General features: G+C 38.6%; 5 protein-coding genes and 1 pseudogene across 8 annotated transcripts in view; 3 read left to right on the top strand and 3 right to left on the bottom strand.

Annotated features, from left to right (window-relative positions):
• Positions 1-318: 318 nt before the first annotated feature.
• LOC110045731 (octopamine receptor beta-2R-like) lies at positions 319-10456 on the bottom strand. Of its 3 annotated transcripts, none has more exons than XM_020751353.2 (2): positions 10291-10456; positions 319-3906 (listed from the first exon to the last, which is right to left on the bottom strand). In XM_020751353.2, the coding sequence occupies exon 2, from the start codon at positions 3845-3847 to the stop codon at positions 2822-2824; it is 1026 nt and encodes a 341-aa protein (XP_020607012.2). In that variant the 5' UTR covers positions 3848-3906; positions 10291-10456; the 3' UTR covers positions 319-2821. The 3 variants fall into 3 exon arrangements, with proteins under 3 accessions (XP_020607012.2, XP_020607011.2, XP_020607010.2); XM_020751352.2 differs by lacking the exon at positions 10291-10456 and adding an exon at positions 5696-7202; XM_020751351.2 differs by lacking the exon at positions 10291-10456 and adding an exon at positions 4964-5658.
• Positions 10457-11119: 663 nt separating this feature from the next.
• Positions 11120-15781, bottom strand: LOC110045732 (ras-related protein Rab-11B-like). Its single transcript, XM_020751355.2, has 3 exons — positions 15232-15781; positions 14415-14777; positions 11120-12556 (listed from the first exon to the last, which is right to left on the bottom strand). The coding sequence occupies exons 2-3, from the start codon at positions 14629-14631 to the stop codon at positions 12066-12068; spliced, it is 708 nt and encodes a 235-aa protein (XP_020607014.1). The 5' UTR covers positions 14632-14777; positions 15232-15781; the 3' UTR covers positions 11120-12065.
• Positions 15782-15865: 84 nt separating this feature from the next.
• LOC110045729 (uncharacterized) lies at positions 15866-19847 on the top strand. The gene is made up of 2 exons (XM_020751350.2): positions 15866-18070; positions 18493-19847. The coding sequence occupies exons 1-2, from the start codon at positions 16354-16356 to the stop codon at positions 19659-19661; spliced, it is 2886 nt and encodes a 961-aa protein (XP_020607009.2). The 5' UTR covers positions 15866-16353; the 3' UTR covers positions 19662-19847.
• Positions 19848-20335: 488 nt separating this feature from the next.
• Positions 20336-27895, top strand: part of LOC110045781 (protein RRP5 homolog) — a 49555-nt gene continuing 41995 nt past the window's right edge. Inside the window, exon 1 of the mRNA XM_089292596.1 lies at positions 20336-20459. Within this exon, the coding sequence (XP_089148722.1) occupies positions 20407-20459 (53 nt within the window). The 5' untranslated portion in view covers positions 20336-20406. The remainder of the gene's footprint in view (positions 20460-27895) is intronic.
• Positions 22521-24653, top strand: LOC149118267 (uncharacterized). The gene is made up of 2 exons (XM_089292663.1): positions 22521-22955; positions 23323-24653. The coding sequence occupies exons 1-2, from the start codon at positions 22834-22836 to the stop codon at positions 24560-24562; spliced, it is 1362 nt and encodes a 453-aa protein (XP_089148789.1). The 5' UTR covers positions 22521-22833; the 3' UTR covers positions 24563-24653.
• Positions 25103-26682, bottom strand: LOC149118266 (uncharacterized; annotated as a pseudogene). The gene is made up of 2 exons (XR_016208148.1): positions 26435-26682; positions 25103-26269 (listed from the first exon to the last, which is right to left on the bottom strand). The product of XR_016208148.1 is annotated as an uncharacterized LOC149118266 (transcript).

Below are 27895 nucleotides of genomic sequence, written 5' to 3'. Positions count from 1 at the left end.
ATGTTGGTCTTCCGTTCTCGGGTAATACGAATTTTCAAACCTAGAATTGGTCACAGACAAGGGGGATCTCGAGAATATTCACTTGTATTGTTTGAATTTCAGGTTGCGGCAGTTTAGTACATTTTTTTGTTTTCTTGTGTTTTTTTTTTTTCTACTCAACAAAACCTTTCAGTGTTAAGATCTAGCAATATTTAATAAAGGTAACAATTTCTCAGCACTAAAGATGTAAACTAAGTTTATTTCACGTATCAAGACACAATAATTAATTGAAAATTGACGCTTTGTACCGATACACGAAGTTATTTATTTATTTATCTATTTTTTTTTTTTTTTTGCGAATTGTTTTTAATTAGTATACTCTCAAATCGAAGGAAAGCTTATAAATGAAATAGTAGTGTGGTATGAGTGAGAGAAATACGGAGGAGAAATATGGGGAACTTTTCCTACGTAACTGCAATCAAGTTCTTCTTTCCAGTGATATCGTTACTCTGCATGGGCCCTAACATGTAATTCTATTTAACAATTAGATTATAAGCTCGAGATTTCTATCGCGTGATAGTTGACGAGGCAGCCCGAGTCAGCTATCACGCGTAGAAATCGAGAGCGGATAATCTAATTGTTTTAGTATAAATCTACTAGTCGTTTAAAACTTTATCTAAATTCTCTTCATAGAAACCTCGAAAACGCGAACAAGGGGCCGTCAGCCTGTTAACAAGCGCACACTTGTACCGCGCTATTCACTATCTACAGCAGCATAGATAGTGAGTAGTGTAGCCACTCAGAGGACAGCATTTATAGTTTATTTATTTATTTATTTATTTATCTATTTATTTAACTTTATTTATACACGGGTAAAACATCAGGACTTAAAGTAAATACTAAAATTGCATTGATTGCATTGTTAAGATACTAATCTACTACTAATTAAATCTAATAACAACAAAAATAAAAACAATAACGAAGTGCCTGCTTTCCATGAATGTTGTGTGATTAATTAACTTATTTATTATGAAAAAGGAAACCCCTGCAGCCGGATTTAAAACTAGCAAGAGTTTGTGCTTGCCGCAGATTGGTAGGTAAGCTGTTCCACAGCACCGCACTACTAGCTGAAACTGAATATTGGCGCGGGGAAGTGGAACAGCTAGTTTGCCCTCACAATTCCTCAGAGAAAAGGTAGATATTGGACTCCGATCAGTAAACATTGATTTCAGATAATCAGGGGCGAGACCAGAGATTTATAGACCATAGTGGCTGTTTTTAATTCTCGTTCAAGATTAAGTTTTTGCCAGCCAAGTCTAACAAAGAGATCATCCACATTGGCATCATACGAAGAAGAGGTCAAAATGCGCGCAGCGCGATTCTGTAGTGTTTGTAGTTTAATTGAAAGAGATTTATTGCAGTTACCCCATACGACGCTACAGTAATCGAAATGAGGTTGAACTAAAGCATTATAGATGCATAGGAGCGTTTCAAAAGGAACAAAAAACCTGCTTCTCTTCAAGATGCCAATGCAGCAGGCAATTTTTTTGGAAATATGTTCGATATGTACGTTCCAAGTTAAGTTTTCATCTATATATACTACAAGAGATTTCGTAAATTCTACTTGTTTAATAGAATTACAGTCGATAGTAAAAGACGGGAGTCTATTAAAAGTATTTAACCTTTGCCTTGAACCAATCAACATAAACTCAGTCTTTGACTTATTAAGAGTGAGTTTATTTGTCGTTAACTATTCAGTAATTTTAGTTAGATCATCGTTCATATTTTCCTCTAGATACGCAACATCGTTACTGGAAAAGGTCAAATGAGTATCATCCGCATACAATCTGGGATGTGAGTTAACAAGACAGTTCGGTAGATCATTTATATAGAGTATAAAGAGGAGAGATCCAAGGATTGAACCTTGAGGAATACCGCAAGTTAAAGGTTGGCTATTCGAGAGAGAGCCATTTACAAAACATTTCTGTGTACGATTATCCAAGTAGGATTTAAACCAGTTAGACGAGTTTCTTCCGACACCATAGGCTTTTAATTTAGATAGCAATATAGAGTGATCGACGGTGTCAAAAGCTCTCTTCAGATCTAGAAAAATTACTTGCGTTAACATTGCCTTTATCGATATTTAAAGCCCAATTATCAGTGGCTTCGAGTAAGGCAGTAACAGTGGAGTGAAGTGAACGAAACCCTGACTGATTACAGGAAATTAGATTATTTTCAGTTGAATATTCGTAAAATCGATTGTATACGATTCTCTCAAAGACCTAGCCACAACAGGAATTACAGAAATAGGGCTGTAGTTATTTAAATGGGAACGTTCTCCCTGTTTAATTCGTGATATTCGTGATAGAACGCTAGTAGATTTATACTAAAACTCGATAGAAACGCAGAACTAGCACGAGCTGTTGACGTAATAATATAAAAGTGATTTTCCTTTCGATTCTCTTTCTCGCAGTAGTTTTAAAACACTGAAATTGTGAGCCGGGTTCATGTCCGTGTTCGATTGGCTCGAGTCACTGCGTTGTGTTCTTAGGTAAGAAACTTTACTCTCACAGTGCCTCTCCGTATCCATATGTATATATATGTACGGGAAGGGGGGGTTGGAGGGGGGGAGGTTAACCCTCCGTGCAGGACTAGGATTCTATTCGGGGGGAAAGAGCAGAAATACACCTACTCGCTTCATGCTACCGAACACTGGATAAGCTCAAGCGGTATGGACCACTTAGCCAGACACAGACTTAACCTACCTTATCCAACAAATATTTAATATAATACTAGATAAAAATGCTCTTTTTTACACTGTTTTTCGTATGTTTGTAACAGTTCAGTATGCATTTATAACTATTGACAAATCGTTGGAGCGTTCACCCCTTTGTCTGTAACTATGGACAGATGGGATGTGCGTGTTAAAACTCACTGTTCTGGGTTTATGCCTGCAAAGTAATTTCTTTACTTCTCTCTTTATATCTTCCTTTAGGAAGGCGTAAATGAATGGGTTAATGGCGGAGTTGGTCAACATCAGAAGACGAGAAATGAGAGTTAATTCAAAAGAAACGCTACACTCAAGAGAAAAATACTGACACAAATGACGATAAGCCGACAGCATCCAGCATAACACGAAAAATAACACGACCAGCCCAAAAACCCTTGTTGCTGATCGTTCTTGAGTTACTTGACGAGGACTAACTGCCAGTTGTGGTTGGGATAGGTGCTGGTGTTTAGTCAGGGCGCGGATCTGCCTGGAATGTTTTTGAGAAATGATGAAAATGTGTCCGTATATCAGTAACATCACGACACAAGGCAGCAGATTGAAGGTGATAATTTGCAAAGTTCCGTATATCTCGAATGCACTCTCTCTTTGCGCGGGGGAATTAGTAAATATCCACGCGAATGGGATGAGCGAGAAGAGAATGGGTACGATCCACGCCACAGAAATCCATAGAAAAACGCGCGAGTTTGTCATGTTTTGAAAGTAGGTCAGCGGCTTCACCACGGAGAGGTAGCGGTCAGCGGTCATTGCGCACATGTTGGCGATGGAAACGAACAGCACAAGGTCGAAACTCAGTATCAGGACTGAGAAGTTACAAGTCGTCCAAAGAGCACAAGATGTAGACACGGGAATCAAAAAAAGCCCGACAAATAGGTCCGCCCACGATAGTGAGAGAATAAACCAGTTGGCTGCTTTGTGGAGCCTGTGACAAGTGACTATGACGTAAATGACAGGACAATTTCCCGCCAAAATTGTTAAACCAATCAGACCTCTTAGCACCCAGTACCACACGCCTGCTCTTGATGCGAAACCAGAAGTCGCAGATCCTGATGTTGTTTCGTTAGATGAACTGTTTTCCATTTGGGATTTCTTCAGTGAAGATCGAAAATCTTTGCCTCTTGTGAAAGAAACGCCGTTTACTGTGGAAATTAAGAGACAAATATAGTGAGAGGATCGAAATTGAAAAGATAGAACTAGGTTTCATTAAATTGCCTCAGCAGTAACCACTTGCAGCCGAAAGGTAGTGGTAAGGAAATTGAGTGAGGAGTCGTTATATCGCTTGTCTGACTTCTTGAAAATTAGTTTCCTTAGCTGTCACTTTTTTTGTCATTATTGTTGAGTTACTGTCGGAAAGTGGTCAGAAATTGCTTATGGCTATGATAGATTAATTTCCTGAATACTGGACCGGCTTTTAAAAGTCAAAATTCGGCGGCACTTTCCGGAATTAGAAACATTGCACAGACATCTGGAGGATTTAATTTTAACCCAATTACGAACGAGGTTTATATTTTATATGGAAAGTGTCTTATAAGCAGTTCCTATAGTTTCTGCACGGCACGTGCAGATTTAATTAAGCACGTTCGAACTGAAGAAATCGAAAGAAATCGAACCGGCGTCATATTGTAAAACTGAATTACGAACGATCTCTGTTTTTTTTTTAAGGAGTGTGTCTTATGAGCAGTTCCGGTAATGTCTACATGGCACGTGCACACTATGTCTAATTAAGCACGTTCGAAACGAAGAAATCTAAAGAAGTCGAACCGGCGTATATGGTAAAACTGAATTACGAATGATGTCTGTAATTTTTTACGGAGTGTGTCTTATGAGCAGTTCCCATAATGTCTGCACGGCACGTGCACATTTAATTAAGTACGTTCGAACTGAAGAAATCGAAAGAAATCGAACCAGCGTCATCTTGTAAAACTGAAGATTCTGAAAGATTAGTTTAGAAATGTTACATTCTGCAAAGAATACTCTTTTCCTTAATAAAGAAGTCAAACTCAGATAATTTGTGAACATAGCACTAGGAAATGAAATTTTTCAAGAGTTCCCTGCAGCGAACGAGTGAGTAAACATGTCCTTAACCTGAGTCGCGCTTCCACACACAGAAAACCTGGTTTCAAGCCACCCACTGTAGATCAAAGCTCACGACAGTCTTATAGCATCAGTGATAGATATATATAGAATTCAGCTTACCTATAAAGTGGAGAAACGGTTTAGCCAAGAAGTCGTACATTTGTTCTGCTTAAGTTGCATTTGGCTGACACTTTAAACGCTGTGATAGTTGATCAATATAGCAAAGAGAGCTAGTAAAAGCTCTTTGTAAATGTCCTTATTTAAAAGCGTCGCCTGCTGTTGATGTTTTCTGATTCGTGCTGACAAAGAAATTACTTACCATTCGCAGCGAATAGAAATTCACTTCCTGAGATGTTTAACCAATTTAATCCAAGCCCATATCTCGTAAATGCAATTTTCGACGTAAACAGAGTCGAAAGAAAAAACTGTCTAATTGGCTTTTTGCAATTATCGCAAGAGTTGTAAAATTTATATGCTGGTCACGACTGTTCTATATTGGAAAAAATAATGAAAACGAACAAAAGCTAATGATCTTCTACTCGGTGATATAGATCAAAAAACGTCCTGTATGCATATACTTAAATTCGATTCAATTTATGTAAATGACTTGACAATCAATTAAGAAATCCCTCTTAACTTAACTGTCTGATTCTGAAGAGTCATCGGCATTTCAAAGCAGCATGAGGGCGTCACAGCTCGCAGGTGACAGCAAAAATAAATAGTCAATAAACTGCTGCCAATGATAGTTTCAGCGCAATTGTGCGCATTTAACCATAATTCACAAACGAAATATTATAAAGCAGGATTCACTTTACGAGCTTAGCGGTACTCGTCATAATCTGGGAATAATACCTTAGAGTTTCCACGCCAACTAATTGTCAAGCTCAACCCGAACAAGCAGTACTCGAAAAGCAAATCTGCCGGGCATTTAGCCATCCTTGTCTCGCGCATTTTCAGTCTCATGGCATCTTAAGTGCGAGATGTGAATACGAATTATTACATTCCGTGCGTAGTTTATAGAAGCGTCAATGATGATAAAAATGTCCTAAGTTTCGAGCCACCCACGTGCAGCTGAGGACTTTCGCGTGTTGGTTTCGATGCTACTATTTTTGTTTGGAAAGATCATAGACTAATCGTAAAAGCCCCAGTATCAATATTTCGGATAAAATTCACTTTCTGGTAGCTTATGTATGCTTTTACTTCACAAAATAATTTTTTTCAGGAGCCAATCACCCGAAGCCTCCATCCGCACTGTAAAGTAGGGTCAACCCTTTCCCGTATCATTCTATTTTTCAGTTAGAACTGTAATAACCGCAAGGGTCTCTTGGCTTCCCACAAAATATCTTGTTCCTACAGATAGAAAATGCAAAACAGGGCACAAAAGTGGCATTTCAGTCTTTGTTATAACAAAGAATGGCCTTAGCTCGGGTATAATTGGGTATTGAATAGGGGTCATGTGAAAACTCCCACGAGAGCTGTTACGAAAAATAGAAAGATACGGGAAAGGGTTGACTCACAGGGTTAGTATGGGAGATAGAGGCTCCGGATAATGGGCTCCTGTTTTTTTCCAATGGTGTTTTAAAAATTTACAAACTTTGTCTCCAACTTTTTGGGAAAATCAGCTTAAATGCCGGGTTTCAATTTGTTTCAATTCTAACCTTCAATATCCTCATTAAGAGATAAGAAGTTTTTCAAAATTATCGAAACTTTGAAAGAAAATCTTTATTTGGAAAAACGTGATTGATCAGTCAATAGTGGTGGAAATGTGTCTACATTCATGTGCCACTCAAATATTTTTGTTACAATACTAATCTTTCTAAAATAACCGCACAAAAACGAAAAAATGGCATATATTTTCGTTATTACGTGTGACTCAGCAAACAGATGTGACGTTAGCGCGTCGATTTCTCCCATATTAATTTCGCGATGCGTAAGTAGACCTCGTATCACCTTGATTATCTGCCCTGACGTCGATCAGTCAATTCACCGGTCGAGGCTGCGCATTTTGTAAGTATTATTTAATCAAGCTGTTTCCTGGTGGATTTTACTTGGAGATTTCCCAGTCGCCAATTAGCTTAGTGAAGAAGGGATAAATCGTCAATTAGAAAAAGCCATTTAAAGGATAAAAGCGAAATATAGTATGGGATAACAGGAAAAGCGACAAAAACAATGTCATGGATGTATTTGACGCCGAGAAAGGCCGATGTTGTTTTTTCTCCGGATTATAAATTCTTCCAAGAAGAACATACATTTCAAAAGGTATCAGTTGTCAGTATGTTTGTTGAGGGGAATATTCGCTTGAAAACGAAGGAGCTAGAGAAAATGGAACAGAAACATACGTAAAATCTTTCAACCCTCTGCATTAACCCTCTCTCCTCTAAACTCCATATGAAAGACTGACCGAAGCAGTGGAGAGAACTTGACAATTGTCGCATAGTTAGCTTACGTATCACCTCGTTAGTTAACGATTTTTTTCACATTAGTGATTTGACTCGAACGTGATCTAGTTTTAAAGAGAGATTTATGATAATGCGTCACTCTAGAGAGTGATTATACAGATAAGGGATAACTCCATTTTTTTACACTTTAATGAACAGCATAAAGGGCAGAAGTCAGCTTTCATTGATCTAAACTTTAATTCAGCTGTCACTCACTAACCTTTGTTACTCCATAATTCTGCTTGGGCTGTGAAACTCAGTGTTTTCATAAGCTTTCAACAGGTACGATTAAGAGAGGTTGCCGGGCTCTCATTGCTTAGCTGTGGTGGATTTAGCTTAATCGGTAAGTTCGCCTTCAACGAAACCGCTAGTTATAGAAGTTCCTGTATACCTAAGTTTCTTTTTGGTTTCTAAAATTCACCTACCATGATAATTTCTCGTTAAAATTGTTTAGGATATATGCCAACAGTACTTCAATGCTTGGCACCGTACTGATTAAAAGGTTCTTTATAACAAGTGTATTTCTGACGTAGCAAGTTATAGCATGCCACCAAAACAGATTCACTTTTTCGACGAGATAACTTAAATTGAAAAATTATTAACATCTAAAATAAATAAAGGATATATTTATGATGATTTTCCAAGAATATTTCAGCTCATCTTGTTTTTCTTTTTGGTTCGGAACATACACGGTAGTCTTCTTACCTACCGAATCAAAGCGAAACACATTGCGTTTTATTTTTTCAGCCGAGCAGTGTCAACTATAACAACTCGACTTCAAAAAAGTGAAGAAAGAAAAAAAAAACAAAAAAAAAAACAACAAATGGCCCGTCGATTGCTTTATTTGTACAAAATGGGTGATTAATTTGAAGAAGCTGTCACGATATACTTCAAGATTTTCTTTGTGTTGAGAAAACAACTTCCACTGAACGAAAAAGCCTCGAAATAATGTGGCTGACCAAAGCAGAAAAAACGTAAGAAACAACAGTAAACCAATAGAAAGTGAGGATTTTAGTAACTGAGAAAGATTTAGACAGTTTGTAAACGACGAATTAACTTGAAAGACTGAGGCTAATTTTTTTTTAAGAAGTTTGACGTATTTCACACGATCAAGATCTCGCCGGTCTTCTCAGAAGTCAGAACCTTTTGAGTCGAGACCATGATTTTTTGTCGACAAATCACTAAACCACTTATGAATATATTTGGGAGATGAGAAAATTTCTGATCATGTGAACACATTTTTGAAGAAGATAAACCGTCCTTTAGTACAATGAGGTCAATAAGGTGTTCAGTATTGTAACTGACAAAGTACTGGCGAATGCCACACAAAAAAACAACTATCATACTGATTTCTAGCGCGAGAAAATTCGATGCCAATCTGTTAATTTCGGGATTACTTTGTCTTAATAAGAAAAGCATATGACCTTTTACATGTAATCCTGTCACCCTTATTTAAATATTCTAGGTTTTTTTTGTTCTGACGAATTTCCCTGGTTAGAAACAACTTTTCTTTATAATCAGGAGAAAAGAAGGCAATTTTTTTTATGCCCGACAAAGACTGATTTATCAATATTCGTGATCATGAGAGAGCCGCAAGTAAATTTTTTCCCACTAATATAAAAACTCAGACATTTTTTAGTGCTTTCGAAAGGCTCCTTCTTCAAATTATTTAGCTATGAGTTGTGAAACTTTGCAGTCACGCCAGGATTTGGTCTGATCTCTTCATCTCTCGGGACAAATTTCTTGTTTTTCGTGGCTAATATATTAATATAAGGAATCGTTTGCCGGACTCCATTGCAATGTATTACCTAGCGGACTCCCGCCTAGCGTTGCAATCTCACAATTTACCCAATGCTTTTCCCCTTTAATTTAAATTTATTATAAATGAACGGTTTAAACTGCTGATTAAACTCTTGCACAATCGCCTAGAAGAAAAAAACTGACAAGATAATCTATAGTTGTTGTCACAGTTGAATCCCGATTTTTCGAAACCTTGATTTTGCTTCTTTTGCAAAATGTTACAAAAACTCTACCCTCAGTTTTGTAAAATTCCCGATTTATCGAACCAATTAATTTCGTCCCATAGGTGGTTCGAACACCAGGATTGCACTGTATCGTTACAAAGGGCGAGGTGAATATCGCATAATACATCAAAAGCGCAATCGTACTGCCAGCATGTGTACGAAGTGAGCTATTCCGAGACATTTAACCTGCACTGACCAACATAAGACTTAATAACGTTTATCTTAACAGGATAGGAAGACATATGGCAGTTGTCCCACGACGGATTATGCAAATTTTCAGGCTGGGATGGGATCTTTACGTGTGTTAGTTTGGACTCAGACAAACAAACACTTTCCTTTGAAATGTTTTGCTGAGTTTTTTTATTAAGAAAAAAAAAACTACAAACGACACCTCGAAAGTGGTATGTTTTAAAGATAGCAGCTGAAAAAGGAAAACCCTTGTTGTTAGGATCATTCGTTTGATTTGATACTTCTCTCTCTCCCTTTCAGGTAATATGGGTCTCATTTTCTGAACTCTTTGAGAGACATAGATCTAGAATTTACAAAAACGATTAATTATGATACAGATAGTCGTAGCTCATTTTTGAATAGAAGCGAAACCTGATAAATATGATTATGGATTTAATGTTGTGTCTTGAAAATCATGAGGCTTGTGTAAATATACAGGATAATAACAGAACGCCTTTAGATAGAAAGCTACTGCGTCCAAGCAATAACGATGAAATGAAAGTTTTGTACTGAAGTAGAACATAGTCAAAAAATGTACTAACTCAGTTATGGGAAAAGGGCAACTGACTGGATTATTATTCCCCTTGATAATTTAGGCTGTAATGTTTGCCCTCGAGAAGCTTTAAAAATTGCCGAGAATTGTATTATATCTACAACAAGGGAAGGAAAACAAACAATATCGCTTGATCAATGCAAAAAAACTGGCGTGACAGGAAACCGACTGAGAAGACAACTTCATTGGGAAACTGTCTCTTACCTGAATCACCGGACGCTTGAGAGGGAACGCTGGTTAGTGAAATCTGTCCACTTTATCGGTACGTAACTAAACCGTGCAGTTTATTGCAGGTGCATCGTACGGTAAAGTGGTCACTTTGAGATTCAACCGACATGGCTTGACAGTCTTGACAGAACTTATGATAAGCAGTTGACATGAGTAGCCGGTTTTCTTTTGCTTGTAGCGAATCAGCCAGCAGCATCTATGACAGCTGTTTTTCTTTTGCCTGAACAAAAACAATCACATAATTGCAACGGATCATTTTCTTGTTTCCTATATCTTTTCTCGCCCTACCAAAAAAGTGCATTTTGCAGTTTACCTGAATGATGTTAGGTAAATTTTTGGCTCTGCGGATAAAGAAAATTATTGGGTTCAATGTGATTATGACTAGCGATAGTGATAATGCGTTATATGCGTTTCTGAAATAGTAGGTAATTAGTCTGTTTGCATCCAAGATGACAGTTATCTACGTTTTCGCTGTAGTGAAAGATTCAATTTCCAATTTCCGCTCCGGGTCTTCTCTGTTCCCGCGACACCACGCACAGTTTCTGTTATTGCAAATTTACCTGTATACACTTGGTTTGCCTGGCCAAGAGGCCGCGGGGTTTGAAAGTAGGTAGCACTTCTTAATGACGTTTACAAATTAAAAAAGAAAAAGAACGATCACCGTGAACTCTGCAGAACACCTGTAGACTAGAATAGATTCATCAAGCCTTTATCATCTCAGGTCCATTCACCTACGGTCAACATTACGAGGTTTTGAAAACTAAGGCCAATATTAATATGTCAGAAAAGACAATGAGTTAGAATCTTGGAGCCCTCAAAGTTTTTATTGTTTCCACACGCAAACTTGTCTTGCCTGTGTACGAGGTCTTTAACATAGTTCCCTAGCCGGTAACTGAAGATAAAACTACATAACAGGGTTTTCACTAGAAATGATTATAGCTATGTTTCAGTTTTGCTCGTTGCAATCTCTTTCCTTCAGCCCCTGTTATAAGAAAACCTGAAACAGGTCAATACAACTGAATCATACAGGCACAACTAAACGCAAGCCATATCTTGCTCGAGTTGCCACTCCGAGTGGCAACATTCATAGTATGAAAAACCGTCATTTCACGTCCCAGGCTAGAATAAAGTTACTCAGTAATTTGAACCCATTATGTATCATCGAATCTACATCGCATTTATGGTTCTAGGAGAACCGATTACTCTGAAGGTAATAATTTGGTTTGTATAATATCTCCTTCACAGAAATATATGAAGTCCAGTTATTTCCTACCCTGCGAGTAGGCTCAAGTTTAGCACACGCGAGAGCGGCGATCCAAGCGAGCGACGAAGCATCTTCACCAGATCCCTCTCCGCTCTTCACCACTTGCGCGAGTGACTCATAGGTGAGCCTGCTCGCAGGCTTGCTATTTCTGAACGCCTTACATAGAAACAAAACCTTTTATGCAGGGGGATAGGAGGAGTTTAGAATCTAAATTATATGGCATCAAGTGGATTCTTCGTAATACGTGTCTTAACAGTGTTTGCCATATGTTGTAAACTGTTCCACGCTAGTTCTTGCTTAATTCAGAACTTTACGAGTTAACTTTCAAATTCCTGCATTACCTCCCGAACTGATTAAACCAAAATCCTCAGTGCAGGGCAGTGTAATGATCAAACATCAGAGTATATAGGCTGTGAAACATCACTTTTCTAAATTTTCAGTCTTGACGTTACTGAATATCTGTAAAGGATAAATCGATGGCCCTTCTTTATGTGGCACAACAAGGAAGCTTATTATTTTTCTGTTTAACAGACTGATTCTCTGCAGCTAGTTTTCCAATATTAACAGTTCCGTTAGTTCCATTCTGGATGTGTGCCAAGTGATCCGCTGGAAGAGGCAACACTGTTCTCGATTTTTTCTCGTTTTCTCTTTTCTTTATCCCCTCATATATGTGCTTCACAAGATCCTCAAACGCCTCGGTGACGTTCGTGGAATCTAGCGCTGACGTCTCCATAAAAAGCATATCCTGGTCAGTGGCGTATTGGCGACCTCGTTTAGTTTCTACGATCCGAAGATGTTTGAGGTCCGATTTGTTGCCGACTATGATTACGGACAAGTTTGAATCGGTATGTTGTTTCAGTTCCTCTATCCATTTGTCGAGGTTTTGGAACGACGTTACCTTGGCAATGTCGTAAACTAAGATGGCGCCCATGGCTCCTCGGTAGTAGGCGCTTGTGATGGCTCGGTAGCGCTCTTGGCCTGGGAAGAGAAAAAGTACGTTGAGGTATTGCACCAAGCAATAGCGTGTTTTTACATTTAAAAGACATTACGTGTTATATATGGTGTCAAAACGACGGTCTGTAGTGTAAGATAGGGAATGATATAAGCCTATTCCATCTGAAAAGAGCATGGGCCGAGAGCGTCAAACACAATATCTTAGTGTTCACTTCTCAAGAATCATAGGAAGTTGCACTTCACAAAAAACTCAATAACTTGTGAGCCCACGATAGTCGTCTTGGTAAATTGTCGTCCATTGCAACTGGCAATGAATTCTAAACGAAATTCGACGCAGACACATGCACAAGCATAATCATCCGAACATTCCGAAAAGGTTAGGTGGGAGGTAACCTAGATCCAGTGTTTTCACTGGCCAAACGTATCCACGTGTGGTAAACATCCTTGTGCTTGTGTTATGCCTGAGCGGTATTTCGTTTTCACTTGCTGCAGCGTAAACGTAAGCATAAGCGCAAGCACAAGGAAAAGGAAAAATTTGATCCTTGTGCTTGTCCTTGCCCTTGTGCTTATGCCTGCGAAGAATGAGAATATCGAGAATTAAGAATATCAAGGCTGAAGTTTGCGAAATTTTAAGAATATTTTGAAAAGAATGTAATTTTGTGCGTTGAAAATTTGTAAATACAATACAATTAAACCGTATAACATTCTTTCTTTCTGTACACGGCAGAACAAGCCAAAACAAAAACAAAACAAAACAGCAACAACAACAAAAAACATTAACAGAACCAGCCGTATATTCGATCCTAATAACATTTCTGCGAGAAGTCATGTGTATCATATAAGGATTTATTGTTTGCAGTTCTGGCTCCAAAATTGCTTCAACGCCATGAAAGTCCATGAAACGGAAATGCTATACATCATATTATATTTGCAAGATTATTTTCAGCTTAAAATCGGCAGAAAAACACAGTAAGAATGTTCCGCCTGGGCCGGGAAACAATATTCTTATTAAAAAGAGTATAAATAGTTTACTGTTACCGGAAGGGTACCAAGACTTGCACAAATATCAGGTGATCAATGATTCTCGAGTTTTTTTATTTCATAGGTACTGAGATTTACTTACTTCTTCACTTTACTACTTTTCACAGTAGTGCTAAAATTGCTGTCTAACTTAAAACTATCGAGTGTAGCCGGGAATAACGGAGTTAACACGTTGTGACTTACCTAAACTGATATTATTATTATTATCATTATTATTATTATTGTTATTATTATTATTATTATTATTATTATTGTTATTATTATTATTATCAAAAGCAGTGATATTGAAGCCGGCATATATACAGAAAACTGCTCTTAAAAAGTTATTGAATTCTTTACACTATAAACTATATACTTGCTGATCGGTTCAACGGTCGTTAAATATGCATTGATCAATATGTCATTATTGGAGACGTGTGAGTCCAGGAGTGTTCCAATCTGCAGTCGCACTTCGTTGAGCCTGCATGGCCTCCAAGGACATTTAATACTTATATATAATTGCAGTTTACTTATTTAAGAACAGTCAGGAGTTTAATAATGTGCATCGGTACAGAAATAATTAAGACGACACAGTGAGCCTTACATGATCTCGAACTATATTGATATTATTAATTAGCATTCAGAAGTAGAAGTTAAACGAATTATTTAGCTTTAGAGTTGAACTAAAACCGTTATAAAATGAAATTTATTCAATGATTACTATACCTTACTTCTTCAGTTTTTTTCCTACTCCATTAACTTGGGATACTATACCTTCCATTACACATATACATAAAACGATACGCTGCCAAAATTTTCAAAAATTTTAAAAATGTTTTTCAATATCAGAAGTATAACTTGCCTGCGGTGTCCCAAATCTGAGCGCGGATATTTTTGTCTTCCACTTCAATCGTCTTTTGAGCCAGTTCTACGCCGATAGTTGCCTTGGAGCCGAGATGGAATTCGTTCTTGGTGTAGCGTGACAACAAGTTGGACTTCCCAACTCCAGAATCACCAATTAAAACGATTTTGAATAGATAATCGTACGCGTCTTCCACGCTCGCTTGTCGTTCAAACATAATACTTGTCTGATAGTTATTACTAGGATTGGACTTTCAGGCGTCGGTTGTTACCATACAAATGCAACCAGCATGGACCGATTAAGTAATTCTTTCTCTATCGATCGCTTGCTCTTTCTTCAACATTTGCAAAATCGGTCAGAGCTCTGTCAAAGGAAATCGTAAAATATGTTAGTCAGCCATACCGTGTTCTTTGTCAGTGTTGCATCTGCGTGAAAGACAACATAAGCAACAACAAGGGGGTTGAAGTCGGTTGTATCGCAAAGATTTTCTTCCGATCGCAAGCACATCGAAACAACTTTGCTGTTGATTGTTGCAATAATGGAAAATTAAAGTTATCGATCGTTTCCTTGTTGTCAAATATAGGAATTGCCCACATACAATACTATGTTTACTATATGTCTTTTCGCGAGCTTAGCTTACGTGAGTTTTGCTTACATATTTTCTTTGCACTCTGCATTCTACTAAAACACTTCGCTTTCAGATTACAGAGCTGGTGATGATTACCTCGGATAGATAAAGCCCAAGACTAGTTAAAATTGCCTTAGAATTATATAATTTAATATTTAATAATCTCAGTAGTACCTAAATTTAACTTACCTCGAGACGTAAGCGTATTCTATTGTACTGATGTTGTAGGTAAAAAATCCCAAAATTCTGTTATTACGCAGGTGCGATTTCCTCTAAAAACGGTAGAGCCTTGTTTTAGATATTAACTGTAACCTAAAGCAAACTTATAATTTAGGCTTGATGAGTCTGTGGTGTCGTTGGGTTATGAAAGCGCCTGAGGTAAGTTGTGTACGTTTTGCCTTCCTTCAGTATGCTAATCAAGCCTTGTTTTTGTTCATCTTTAAACATGAGGGCAGGAACTTAGCCATTTGTTAACAGGTGACCTCGTAAACAAAAGGTTTGAAAAATGGACGAAGAAGTGATCTTTTTGTGCGATGAAATTAACAATAACTGTGAATCGAAATGAGTTAATAATACGAAGAAAAACCCCATGCGATACTGCTGATGTAAACTGACAAGCCGTTGAGCTCATCGGCCAATGTATTACCAATCAATTTAGAAACAGTGTAACCGGAAAATAATGAAAAAAAAAAAAAAACAAAAAAAAAAAAAAACAATAATAATAATAATAATAATAATAATAAAAGAAATAAAAAATTGCAAACAACCAAGCATGTCAGAAGAATAATAAAGAAATAAGCAGACAGAAAAGCCAAGAGCAGAAAAAATTCACATGTTGACCTCGATAAAAACATTTTTTTTTTGCCTGGCTAAAAGTTGCTAAACACTTTGTAAATCAAGCCAGGGCTGATCAAGCCTTTTTGGCAAGTGTCACGTATCGCCACGAACTATATTTATGGATTAATTCGTCAGTTTTTCTGGTTATTACCTTAACCGTGGAAAACACGGCAAAGTTAAATGTGTTTCTGTTCTTTTCTCACTTTGCTTTGTTTTTATTTTTCAGTTACCTTGGGGTACTGGGAATTAACCGCGAGCTGACCGCGAAATATTGACCAATGAGCTCTTTCAATGGTGACGTAAGGTTCCCAATAATGGCTTACTTTTTGGACGGGTACAACGTTCGTAATTAGCCAAAAATAAACCTCACAAAGATGCTGAGTATGAGATATTTTGGAAAGGTATAAATGCCTGGAGATAACTATTGATTACACCACTAGTCACCAGCTAGAGGGGGAGAATAGCCACGCTAACATGGTTTGGAAGGAAAACGGCAAGTTCGGGGTTCACACTGGTCGAACTCTTCGAAAGTCCGCCGAGCAGTCTTCTAACAAGAGGGATCGCGGATTTCTGATCAAAACCGTTACTAACCCGGACATTAACTTCACCGATGAAGACATAAGGCGATGCCTGAAGAAGTGTCAAATACAAGACGGTCTTAACGTCGAAAACGTGGTGAAAGAAAGCCGCGAAAGTCGGCATCGTCGCCTCTGGCATGTCGGCGGCCGTGCAGTCCATGATAACTCGCTGTTGTATTCTCTCGGAAAGCGAAAACGATGGCTCGTATCTTCGGTCTTGAGGGAGCAAATTCCTGCAGATTACGACAGTGAAAATGACTATAGCGTGGTACTTGTAGAAAGGGAATCACTAAATAATTCTTCTTGGTACTGCCGTTCTCCGAGACTGAAACGGGGAGATTGCAATGAGGTGGTGGACGGTGAAAACGTAAGGAAACCCAAACGGAGAAAGTTCGCTCACGTCGGGGACTTGTGGAACAGTTCAGACAAAACCGAGATCTTTTACGAGGTGAATCATACAGAAACTACCACTTCCTGGCCGAGCTTCTTGCAGTATGACTGGAGGGAGTCCAGAGATCAGAACAAGGCTCGATGTAAACAGAAGGGGACAAAGAACAAAAGGCGTATGTGGGGGGAATTCAGCAAGAACGAGTTGGGCAAGACATCTTGTGAATCTCGTCAAGAAAGAACTTTTGATCAAGACATGAAAACTACTATTGAAGAGGAGGAAGAGATGGTTCTGAGTGTAGACAACTTTGGGCACTGTTCAGGCTCAATGTTAGATGAACATTACTTTGTACAAAGATCTATTAATAAGTACTTTGATATCGGAAATTACATCTGGGAAGCTCTAACAGCAACTCCAGCACGTAGTGGCGTAAAGAACAAAAAGAAACATGGCGAGAGAACACCCTCTACTGTAGACCCGGCCTCTTCACAGATGGTCCAGCAGCATGGAAAAGGATCTGCTGTTCACATTGACTCTGTAGACAGTCTGCATAATGGTTACCATGACAGCACAGTGTTGGAAACTCCAAGTTCTGGTGTAAATACTCCTCTGACTGCTGATGGTGTAACTTACTGTAAAGCAGTTTCTGTAAATGTAGACATCGAGAGTGAAAAACTTGACCCCTGGGCACTGCAGGCACAATTTGGAGAGATGTACAAGGAGAGTGATAGTGTGCCACGGCGATTCAGCATTAACTGCCCTACCGATCAGTCTACCAAGTTCGTCATCACATGCTGGCCCAATGATGCTCTCAAGACTGTGGATAACAGAACTGAGAGGTTAGCTGTGACAGTTATCAGTGATTCGATGCCCTCTAAAAAATCTTATGACTGCAAGGAATTCTTGAGAGATTTCTTCAGTGTTTCAGAGCAAGGGAGTCAAATTGAAGATGAACCACCATGCAGCACTTTGCTTGATCAAAGTCAGTTCATCTCTGATGATAACTGTCCCAGCAGAGTAGCGGTGATGCCTTTTGATCTGCTTTGTGATATAAACAGATGGTCGTACAAAGCGTCCGTACCAAGTCTTGCTCTGCCAGATGGTCTGAAAAGTAATGCACCATGTAGAAAAGCCATGGCTAATGGAGAATCAAATGTTCCCAGTCTACCTGAAACTGTTGTGTGTGAAATCTGCTGCTGTGAATTTTATTTGGACAGTGGCAATGGTAAGAATAAAATTTCCATCATCATTTGTTATTATTTAATTATTGCCAAACTGAGGGTTTAGCCATGTACGTTTAAGAACTCCATCTAAATTTGTACAATGATATAAACAATGTATGGGTCAACAAATGTATGTGGTATGGCTTGGGCACTGCAACATTTTGTGGTCTGATACAATTTGACACATTGAAAATCTTCACAAGAAAATATACCTGAATACTCTCAGATGTTAATTTTGCATAACGACAGTCAAGCATTGGTACAGTGAAAAATTGTTAGCTAAAAATGAATGATATTGTGATGATTGATGATGATTCAATCAAAATTGACCTCAAATGTGCATAATCTCTGCCTACCTGTAGGTGTCATACATAAAATTAATAACTCCAAGTCCGAGTCTAATGTATCATAATTTTTCTTTTAGAAACCAGACCCATGGAGTTTTCCTGCACTGCTATGAAGTCCTGTTCACACTGGTTCTGCAATGAATGTTGGAAGGCTTACTTGTTTACTGAGTTACAACAGGGCAAGACCATCATCAAGTGTCCAGCTCATGACTGTGATGTACCAGTTGATGATGTCACCTTAATGGGACTTCTACCAGACAGGTTCCTGAAGTTTCTAACTATGCGACAAGAGAAAACAGTAGAGTTGAATTCTGAATGGCAGTGGTGCCCTGGGGACAAGTGTAACCTGGTTGTCAAGGCAACTGCCCACAAAAGCACAAAAGAAACAAAGGAAGAAGTTGATCCAGTGCCCATATGTTGCCAGTGTGGACACAAATGGTGTTTTGCCTGCCAGGAGGAACCTCATTGGCCAGCATCATGTGCAGAGGCTGCGTTCTTTCGTTCTCAGACAGAGGCTTATGAAAAGCTTATTAGAGCCAAAACTGGTGGAATAACTTTGGTTAATGTTAAGCGATGCCCTCATTGCCGTTACCCCATTGAAAAGCACCAAGGGTGTCCTCATATGTCTTGTGTCATGTGCAAGGGAGAGTTTTGCTGGACCTGCCTTGGAAACTGGGCCAATCATCACTGGGATAAGTGTGACAAAGACTTGAAACAAGAGGAGGAGGTGGAACTGGTTAATCATAGTGGATCAACTCGGTTCAACAGGCATTTGCGAGTTGCTATTGCGAACCGCGTTGCAAGAGCTGGTCCCATCCTGTATGAGAAGTACAGTGCTGTCAAGAAGCTTGAAGGAGTGCTGCAAGTTCACAATGGACTTTTTGGAGGCAGCTTTTGTGAGGAAAAAGGCTCCATGTGGTCAGCTTCCTTCTTGCTGCTGAGCTTGTACAATTCTCATAAAGTGCCTAAGTACCTTAAAGCTTCCATAGATTTCAAGTTTCAAGCTCATTTTGTCATCGAAGGTGTGTCCATCTTGATGGCAGTTTCTAAAACAAAGAGTTATCATGGTAAGCTTCAGAGGCTTGTATCAACCCTGTTGTTTGTTGTGGACAGGCTGGAGGACATGGCTAATAAGAGAAAGCTTTACTCGGAAACTGACAAGGTGCATTTCAAGAGGCTTATGAGGGCTGGAAAGCAGTGCATTGATTGTATTAGAAAACTTTGCATCAAAGCTCATCAAAACTAAACGACAATTGTTTTTCAAATAAATCAAGGGAAAATTGTACAATGCATACAGTATGTGCATGAGGAACAAAGAGAATGTGTTTTCTAGATACATTTATATTTATTCAAGGTGGTGTCAAAAATAAACCAAAATGTGTAATATTGAATTCAGTTACAAATTATTAAATATTGTTACAAATGATTGAAACCTGTTGTTTTTATTTTTGTAAAGCTATTCTAATCTAAATATTAGTTTGTCGGCAACATCCAGAGGACATCACGCGAACTCTGAAACACTGAAATGATAATAAAAACTAAAACTAAATTAATTTTTCAGTTTATTTCATGAACGACTTTTTATGTTAGTAAATCCTGGTTTTCAAAGAGCAGCAAACGGTTTGCTGATAATGTCAGGCCTTTTTCAATCAAAATAAGTGTATTTGTACTTTCTCGTAGATCACTCCTAGCCAATACCATGCCAAATTCTCTTCCCCTTTCCCTGAAAATATTATGACTTCCTTCAAAGAAGTTTCAGCTCCTTCTTCAGACAAAAACTGCTAATAAGATGCATCTCACTTTCACGAAATGTAAAGGAAAATTAACGGTTTGATGAAAAGCTGTAACGCTCAATCAGTGAATGTCTTGCGATTCCGAAACTTCTCTGCGTATGCATGTCTGCCTTGCGTGCCTACAATTCATGGGACCTGAGGGGAGACTGAAAACTAATGACCTGAAGGGAGACTGAGAACTAACAATCTAAAAGCAAGATGGCGACTAAGACGACCCACAGCAGAAGCGGTGCTAAACTTGGAACACCAAGGTATGTGAGACCGAAAACATCATCCAATAACAGCACGATAGTCATAATTACAGTGATCTTTCATGTGATTATGAACGATAGTCTTCCTGTTGAATCTACGACTTCCCATGAACTTGTTTTGGTAACGCAGCGACCTCACTAAAACACACGTGTTTTTTAACTGGATACAAATTTAAGTTTAAATGTAATTAAGTCTTATAACCCGTTCGGTCACCCCAAAACGCAGACCATGCAGACTGCAGACTGCAGACCGCAGACCGTGCAGACTGAGTACTTTTTTTTCTGCATATTCTTGTTCTTGCATTTACTTTTGACTCGCATATTTTTTGGTTCTGTTCAATCATATACCGGAGTGTTTGTTATCCACAGGCCGCGCAAACTCGGTGATATGTGACTGTTGTTGTGTTATAGATTTTGCAAGGGAAACTCGCTTTAGTTCTAAATATGCTTAAGTTAAGTTATTTAACACTGTAAAATGTAGAAATAAGCTTCACTTGTATTATAATGTCACACGTAACATGTGCATTTTCTACTCTTGGTGTGCAAAATGTAATTCCAAATGGCTGTTGGAGTGTGACTGTGATCACTCCAAAAAAGACTAGCTCATGAAAAGATCACAGAAAACCAAATAGCATTTGAAATTCTCAGCGCAGTATGGTTGCCGTGATGAGTTGATGTGATGGTTAATTTATCTGTCCTTATGGCATGTAATGAACAGTTCTACTTTCATGGCGTGATCTATGAACATGAACACGAACAGCCTGTGATTTATGAAGAATGCCTGACTTTCAACAATGTGTGATTATTTTTCTCTGTTTCTCTGTAGCTTTAAATAGTTTAGCGATTAATTGGGGTTTCCTGTATATGACAGCTCATGAACAGTTCATTTTCCTTTATTTGATAGCTCATGAATAGTTCGTTTTAGGACTAGAAGTTTAGAGTTCGATTTCAGTTGCGATCAGCGTCAGTATTGCGAACATTCAATTGTATTCAAGCTTCATCGTATGTATAAGTTCTTCCAAGCCACAGAGATCAACTCTTCAGAATCTACTAATCAACTACAATAAAGATTAAAGAAATCTCTGGTCAGTGCTGGAAATAATTTTTCTTCTTTAACAGGACATGTGTCCTTTCAAATCTTCATTTTGGTCGGACATCTTATCAATTTGACTGCACATTAATTTGCATAATTGATTAGCATAATTAATTAGCATAAGAAAATTTATTAGCATACTGTAAAGATTTTCAATACAAATCGTTCAAAACTGTATTGAAATTTGATTTATTTATCACTTATGATTAAGTAGATGACTTTATCTACTAGATGACTGCACCAATCTCTCCTGGTTATCTCCTGATTATATGTTCTTCAAGCAAACCTAGTTTTCTACGCAGGAGCCCATCACTAGGAGTATGCAACTTCCTTAATTATTCCTGTCCCGGTGTTTTCACGGACCAATCTATTTTTAGTTTGAATTTACTGCGAATTCAGCCCCCGCAGGAACCTCAGTGACCAATCACAAGGACAGACTTTATAATTTCACCGGAAGATTAGGTTGCCATGTCTACCTGAGGCCTCCATTTTCCCCCTTACTGATGCGTGCTCACATAGACCGGAACTGAGGGAAAAGAAAAGAGGCCTAAAAATAGACCGGTCTGTAAAAATCCTGTGACATAGGCTTAGTATGGGAGTTGCAGGCTCCTAATGTTTGGCTCCTGACCAAAGTTGACTCTAGGGTACATACATGAAGGGCTAACAGCATATCGCAATGCACATAATGGATAATAGGGCGATTTCTGAAAAGTACTTTATTTGGTAAGTACAGGAAAGATGAACACTTCTGCTTTATGATATGGCAGAAGCCCATAATGGGCTCCTGGATATGGCTTAAACTGTCAGTGCAGAGTCAAGGGCCCAAAATTTAAAATAATGCTTGAGAAGCCATTTGGCGAGTAAGTGAAGATAAAATTTTAGCCGCATTGGCAACCGTACCAGTCGCAACTTCAAGCCTTTTTAACAATTTATATAAACAAATTTTATGGATGGACAATAGGTGTGGGTGAAATGTTTGGACATCATGTCTGATCAAAATGTGAAATTGGCCGGACATATTCAAAATTTGGTTGGACAATAGAGTCCTAAAGTGTGACGTCATGTTACCATGGTGCTGAAATATTGGGTTCTAAACAACTCGGATTATCTCTTGCGTGTAGGTCACGTAGTCTTTGTCATCGCGTTGTCCGGAGGTCAAAACCCTTCATAACCCTGTGTTTTGCAATAAAAGACGCCACGAAGAAGGACAGAGGGTGAAAAGGTCAATTGCTATTGCGAAATTACCGCTTTGTCATAGGAAATAGATCTAAAGGGAAGGAAATGGTCTACTGCTTTGCCCCGTCGTGCAACCATTCTTCGGAGAGCCATACTTGCAAATACTTTAAATTTCCGAGCGCAGAAAAGGAAAAAGACGAATACAAACGATGGATCCGTCTGATAAGGTTAGTAACGGTATTCATCATTATCTTGCTGCTTGAATACAACATAAAATATGGCAGTTTTGAGTGAATGTGCGATTTTCACCGACTCGAAATGTTGTACCGTAGAAGTGACGAATGTCTCAACAACCGCATGCAGTGTTTTTTTATATATCATTTTAGTTTGTGAGTGCTTTGATTACGATATTTTTCGTACATTTTGCGTTACCTTGCATTATGAACCTTGAGAAAGCTTGAATATAACTGTGAACGGAACATGCATTTGTTTTCACTACGCATTAGTAAAATGTTTATGTATAAACATTATAATCACATAATTCTCACATCAGATCACAAACTAAATGGTGATTTCTTAATCTTACTTCTACAGGAGAGAAGACAGAATGCCCGGCAAGCACTCAAGGGTGTGTAGCTGTCATTTTAGAGAGGGCAAGAAGTCGAATGGCCCAGAAATTTTTGAGCAGAACAAAGACAAACTATTCGCTGAGCAAAGGGGACCTCCTCCAAAGAAAAAGAAGAGTGTGCCCAAGGAGAAGACTTTAAGTGAGTTGGTAGAACAGGCTCAAAGAAATGAACCACCATCTGTTGAAAAGGAGAATGAACTAAGACCAAAAACAACACAGGAGGTTATCCTTGAGGCAGAACTGGACCTAGCAAAAAGAGAGTTAAAGAATCTAGAGGATAGATTACACTACAAGAACAGGTGTTACACTGTGACAGAGCTTCCAGGAGATGTTATTAGAATGGAAACTGGGCTTCCAACAAAAGAAGTCTTTGACATTGTGGTGAGACATACCTTGAGGTTTAAAGATTCCATTAACTATTTTGCGGGCTGGAAGGTGGAATCTATCACCTTTGAGGACCAGATTTTTATTAGTTTGATGAAAGTCAAACAGAACTACACAAACCTACACTTGGCCCAGCTATTTAACTGTAGTGTTGCTACAATTGCTAACATTGTTACAACATTTATTCATGTGTTGCATGAAATTTTATTTAAAGACATTATGACATCAATTCCATCACGAGACAAAAGCAAACTATCAGCGCCATCATCCTTTAGTCAGTATGGATCTTGTCATATAGTCATAGACTGCACTGATATCGAGGTTGCAGCACCTGGACTGATGAGTCAGCAAAATGCAACATACTCATCCTATCGTGGAATGAATTCATTTAAAGTCATTGTTGGTGTTGCACCAAATGCTGTTATAACCTATGTAAGTAAGCTTTTCCCGGGGTCTATTTCAGACAAAGCCATCGTGCAGGAGTCGGGCCTCCTCCAACACTTAACCCCTGGGGACATGATACTTGCTGACAAAGGATTTCTCATCCAGGACATTGTCCCCCATGGAGTTTCAGTTAATGTACCACCATTTCTGAACAAAGGAGCTTTCACTGAAAGCGAGGCAAGGGCTACAAAGGCTATAGCAAGGTGTCGGATCCACGTCGAAAGAGCCAATGCCAGGCTGAAAGACTTTAGAATTTTGAGTTTTATCCCCTCCTACTTACGTTGTTATGCTGATGTACTATTTCAGTTGTGTGCTGCTCTTGTAAATTTGCAATTCCCATTAATTAAGGAGGGATGTGAAGATATGGTTTTTGAATAGTTTTGTTCATAGCATACAAGTGAATGTAAGATTATATTTCAAAGCTAAAACAACATTTAATTACAAATGTCATGTTGAACTCAAATATAAATTGGATATTTATGTTACTCACATCCCATATGCTACATATTTTAAGAGTGACCATACAACAGACAACACTGTTGCCTTACTTCGAACAGAACTTCTATTACTTAAATGCTTTGTCATAAGAAGTCATTACACTGAAAACTCAAATACTATTTTCAATCATCTGTGAAATTATGAAAAAGGATCTTAATCATTGCTTGGTAAATGACAAGGGGAAATCCCCCACCTCCCCCTTCCCCAAAGAAAATAAGTGGAGCTCTACCTCCCAACTTTCTTTCTTGGAAAACTTAATGGAAAGAAAATACTATCAAGCTATTTCAGTGCAATTATAGAATTCTAATATGTTTTCATGTTTAAAAGTTTATCTCGAAATCACTCATGGATATATTAGCTGGCTTGCTTCAAAGACTAAGTATCAACCAACCACAATACTCTCCTTCCACTAATTTTGGGAATGAAAAATTTCATGAGTTCTCCTTTGACTACTTTTGGGAATTACAAAGTTAAAATTTCTCTTCCTGATTTGGGGAATTAAAGAAATTACAATTCTCCTTCCACTACTTTTGGGAATAAATGGTCATGGTAAAATTGAAGTAAGCGCGGAATGTTTTCTACCCATGTGTCGTCCCTTTGTATCAGTAAAATAGCTACATCTTTTGTAGTTCATACAACAAAATAACAAAACTTCCTACGTGAAAAGTACATTTCTCCCTGTACTTGGTGCCAGTAGACATGCTCTTTCTTCAATGCATAACCTCGCCCACTTTCACTTTTCTTAAGGCAAAATGTTCTTGATTTCAAAGCCTCTTCTATTGTAACGTTTCGTTCTGTGTACGGGCACTTTGCTTCCAAAACAGTTTCGTCATCAACAATGCCATCTGGAGATGCCCCAAGGATTCCAGAAGAATCGAACCAGATACCAGTTTCTTTTACTGTATTCCCTGTTTTGAGGGTGAATGCTCTAATGGCTTCCTCTTCATTGTCCACTCCCCACTGGATCGCTTTAACTCCCGACAAATCATATTCTCCGAGAAGACGTTTCAGTAGTGAGGGGGTGATTCGTTTCGCATTTAGGAGGGAGCCAAAGTTACTAGCCGTAAGTCGGCCCCTTCTTGCGATATGTCAAGCAGGGTTGTTTCTTTGGCCAACTGTTATCTCGCTAATCCTTACGATTTTTTCTTCATCTAGTTTGGAACTGCGGACCAAACAATCCAACTGCTCTTGAATTCCTCTAGCTCGAAGAAATTCGTCAGAATAAATAATTTCCTCGATAGAAGGCATGGGCAGCTTGCTGACGACAGGGGGCTCAGGGCTGAGCAGCCAGCAAAGTCCAGTAAACTCCCCATATTTCTTTAGATCTTCATAGAATGCGGAACGATCGGCGTGGGTCAGTGTCCTCGACAAAGCACAGTAATCTTTTGGCGCAGGAAACAGTTCAGAAACCGCTTGATTTGAGAGCGATGTGTTGGATTTTCTCTTTCTCCACCGACATTCCACGTCTGTACGGCTTAGATGGTAAATCCCATGAATGAAAAGGGCGGCTGCGTGACTACATTTAAATGCTCCTCTTGGACATTCGCATTCGGTTGTTTTTATGTTTTGTTGTTCATCCAAGTAAATCTGCAATTGTTTAAAATAAAGGATTATTTGTATGGCAAACAAGTTTTTAGAAGAAAAAAAGTTGTGGCAAGATTACGCATTGGCCGTCGTTATGTAAACAAAAGTCAACCTGTGATATATACATGTACTTGAGCGTAACCAACAACTTTCGAAAGAGTAACTCACCGTGACTTTATAAACCTTCTTTTTCATACTTGCGTGTACTTCACCGCGTAAAACTCCCTCGTGATAACTAAATGACTCCACATGATCAGACTTACAATGATTTTCTCCCTTCTTTATCGATTTCTTTTCGTCTGAAAAATAGGAAAGCAACGACGCGATAGAAAGCGTCGCCATTTTGAAAAGCAATATGAGTTTGTTTAGAACCGACTTTTTCGGCGTCATGGTAACGTGACGTCATCGCTTTAGGACTCTATGTCCGATGACCGACTGTGATTCCCAGCCCTGCTGGTGGTTTGACTCGTTTGTTGCCTTCTGCACCATGGCAGTTGTGTTTTTATGGCGATTTAGACTACGAGTGATCCCTCTTTTGCTTAGTCCATCGTGCATGACGCATAAAAGCTCGAGGAAAAAATTTCATGCGAGCATTTTTTTCCTCGAGGTTTACTTACGGTCAACTAAGCAAAAGAGGAATACTCCTAGTCTAATGGCGATTCTGTACTTTGTGAAGCGAACACAACAACAACAAATTGGACAAAATAAATAAAACCACAAACCCGTCAAAAATTGATGCAATTTGCACCTAGAATGTATGTAAGTTTATTTTGATGTTTGATTTTAGTATATTTAGGACCCATAAAGGGAATTTCCCATAGAAGGTCTATTAAACGCGTGAATCAACAGTCAGATGATGAGTTTATGCCACTTGTGGGTAAATAACAAACATTAGGACATATTGAACACTATTTTGTCACTAGAAGCGAAAAAAGTGAGTCAAGTGTTTGAAAAAAAGTACTCAGTCTGCACGGTCTGCACGGTCTGCAGTCTGCAGTCTGCAGTCTGTATGGTCTGCATTTTGGGGTGACCGTAACACATTATGAAGTTATTGCAAGCAATTTTTGTATGTCAAATGGTAAATAACCTAAATAAAAGCCAGCCCATTTGATGCCCATATATCTGAGATGCCCACCTGAGAATTATAGAAATCGGGGAGAATTGGCTGATTGCCCCTAAAAATGTACTTTTAGTACATAACTAAGTTCTGCCAATTCAGCAACGTAAATGAGTCAAATATCTCGTAAAAAGACCCATAATCAGCCAAAATACTTGTGAAAGTATGCTGGCATACATGTAGTCAATCAAACGTCAATTCAGTTTGGAAATCCAACTCAGTCGAACTCAATCCATTCTAAAGATATCTATGGTGTAGATTTCTAAAGAGTATGATATGTGAACATAGCACTTTATGCTGGCTTGTGTAAGGTGATGTGTAGGTGACCCATACTTCAGATGCTTATTTTAACTTAAGCTTCTGAGAACCTTGGCATATCTTCTAGCCATCTTTGCAGACAGTCTTCTGGTGTAATACATATTGAAACAACTGGTGATCCATTCTTTTGCAAAGATCCCATGGATATTGTGTTGGTATTACTTTATGTAAAGAGTCAGTTAGTGCCCGGTCAT

Source organism: Orbicella faveolata, unplaced genomic scaffold, assembly GCF_042242905.1.
Source record: "Orbicella faveolata isolate gen_17 unplaced genomic scaffold, um_ofav_v1 contig_1, whole genome shotgun sequence".
NCBI classification, from domain to species: Eukaryota; Metazoa; Cnidaria; class Anthozoa; order Scleractinia; family Merulinidae; genus Orbicella; species Orbicella faveolata.
The sequence above is the reverse complement of the archived record's forward strand: the minus strand, read 5'-3'. Positions and strand labels throughout refer to the sequence as shown.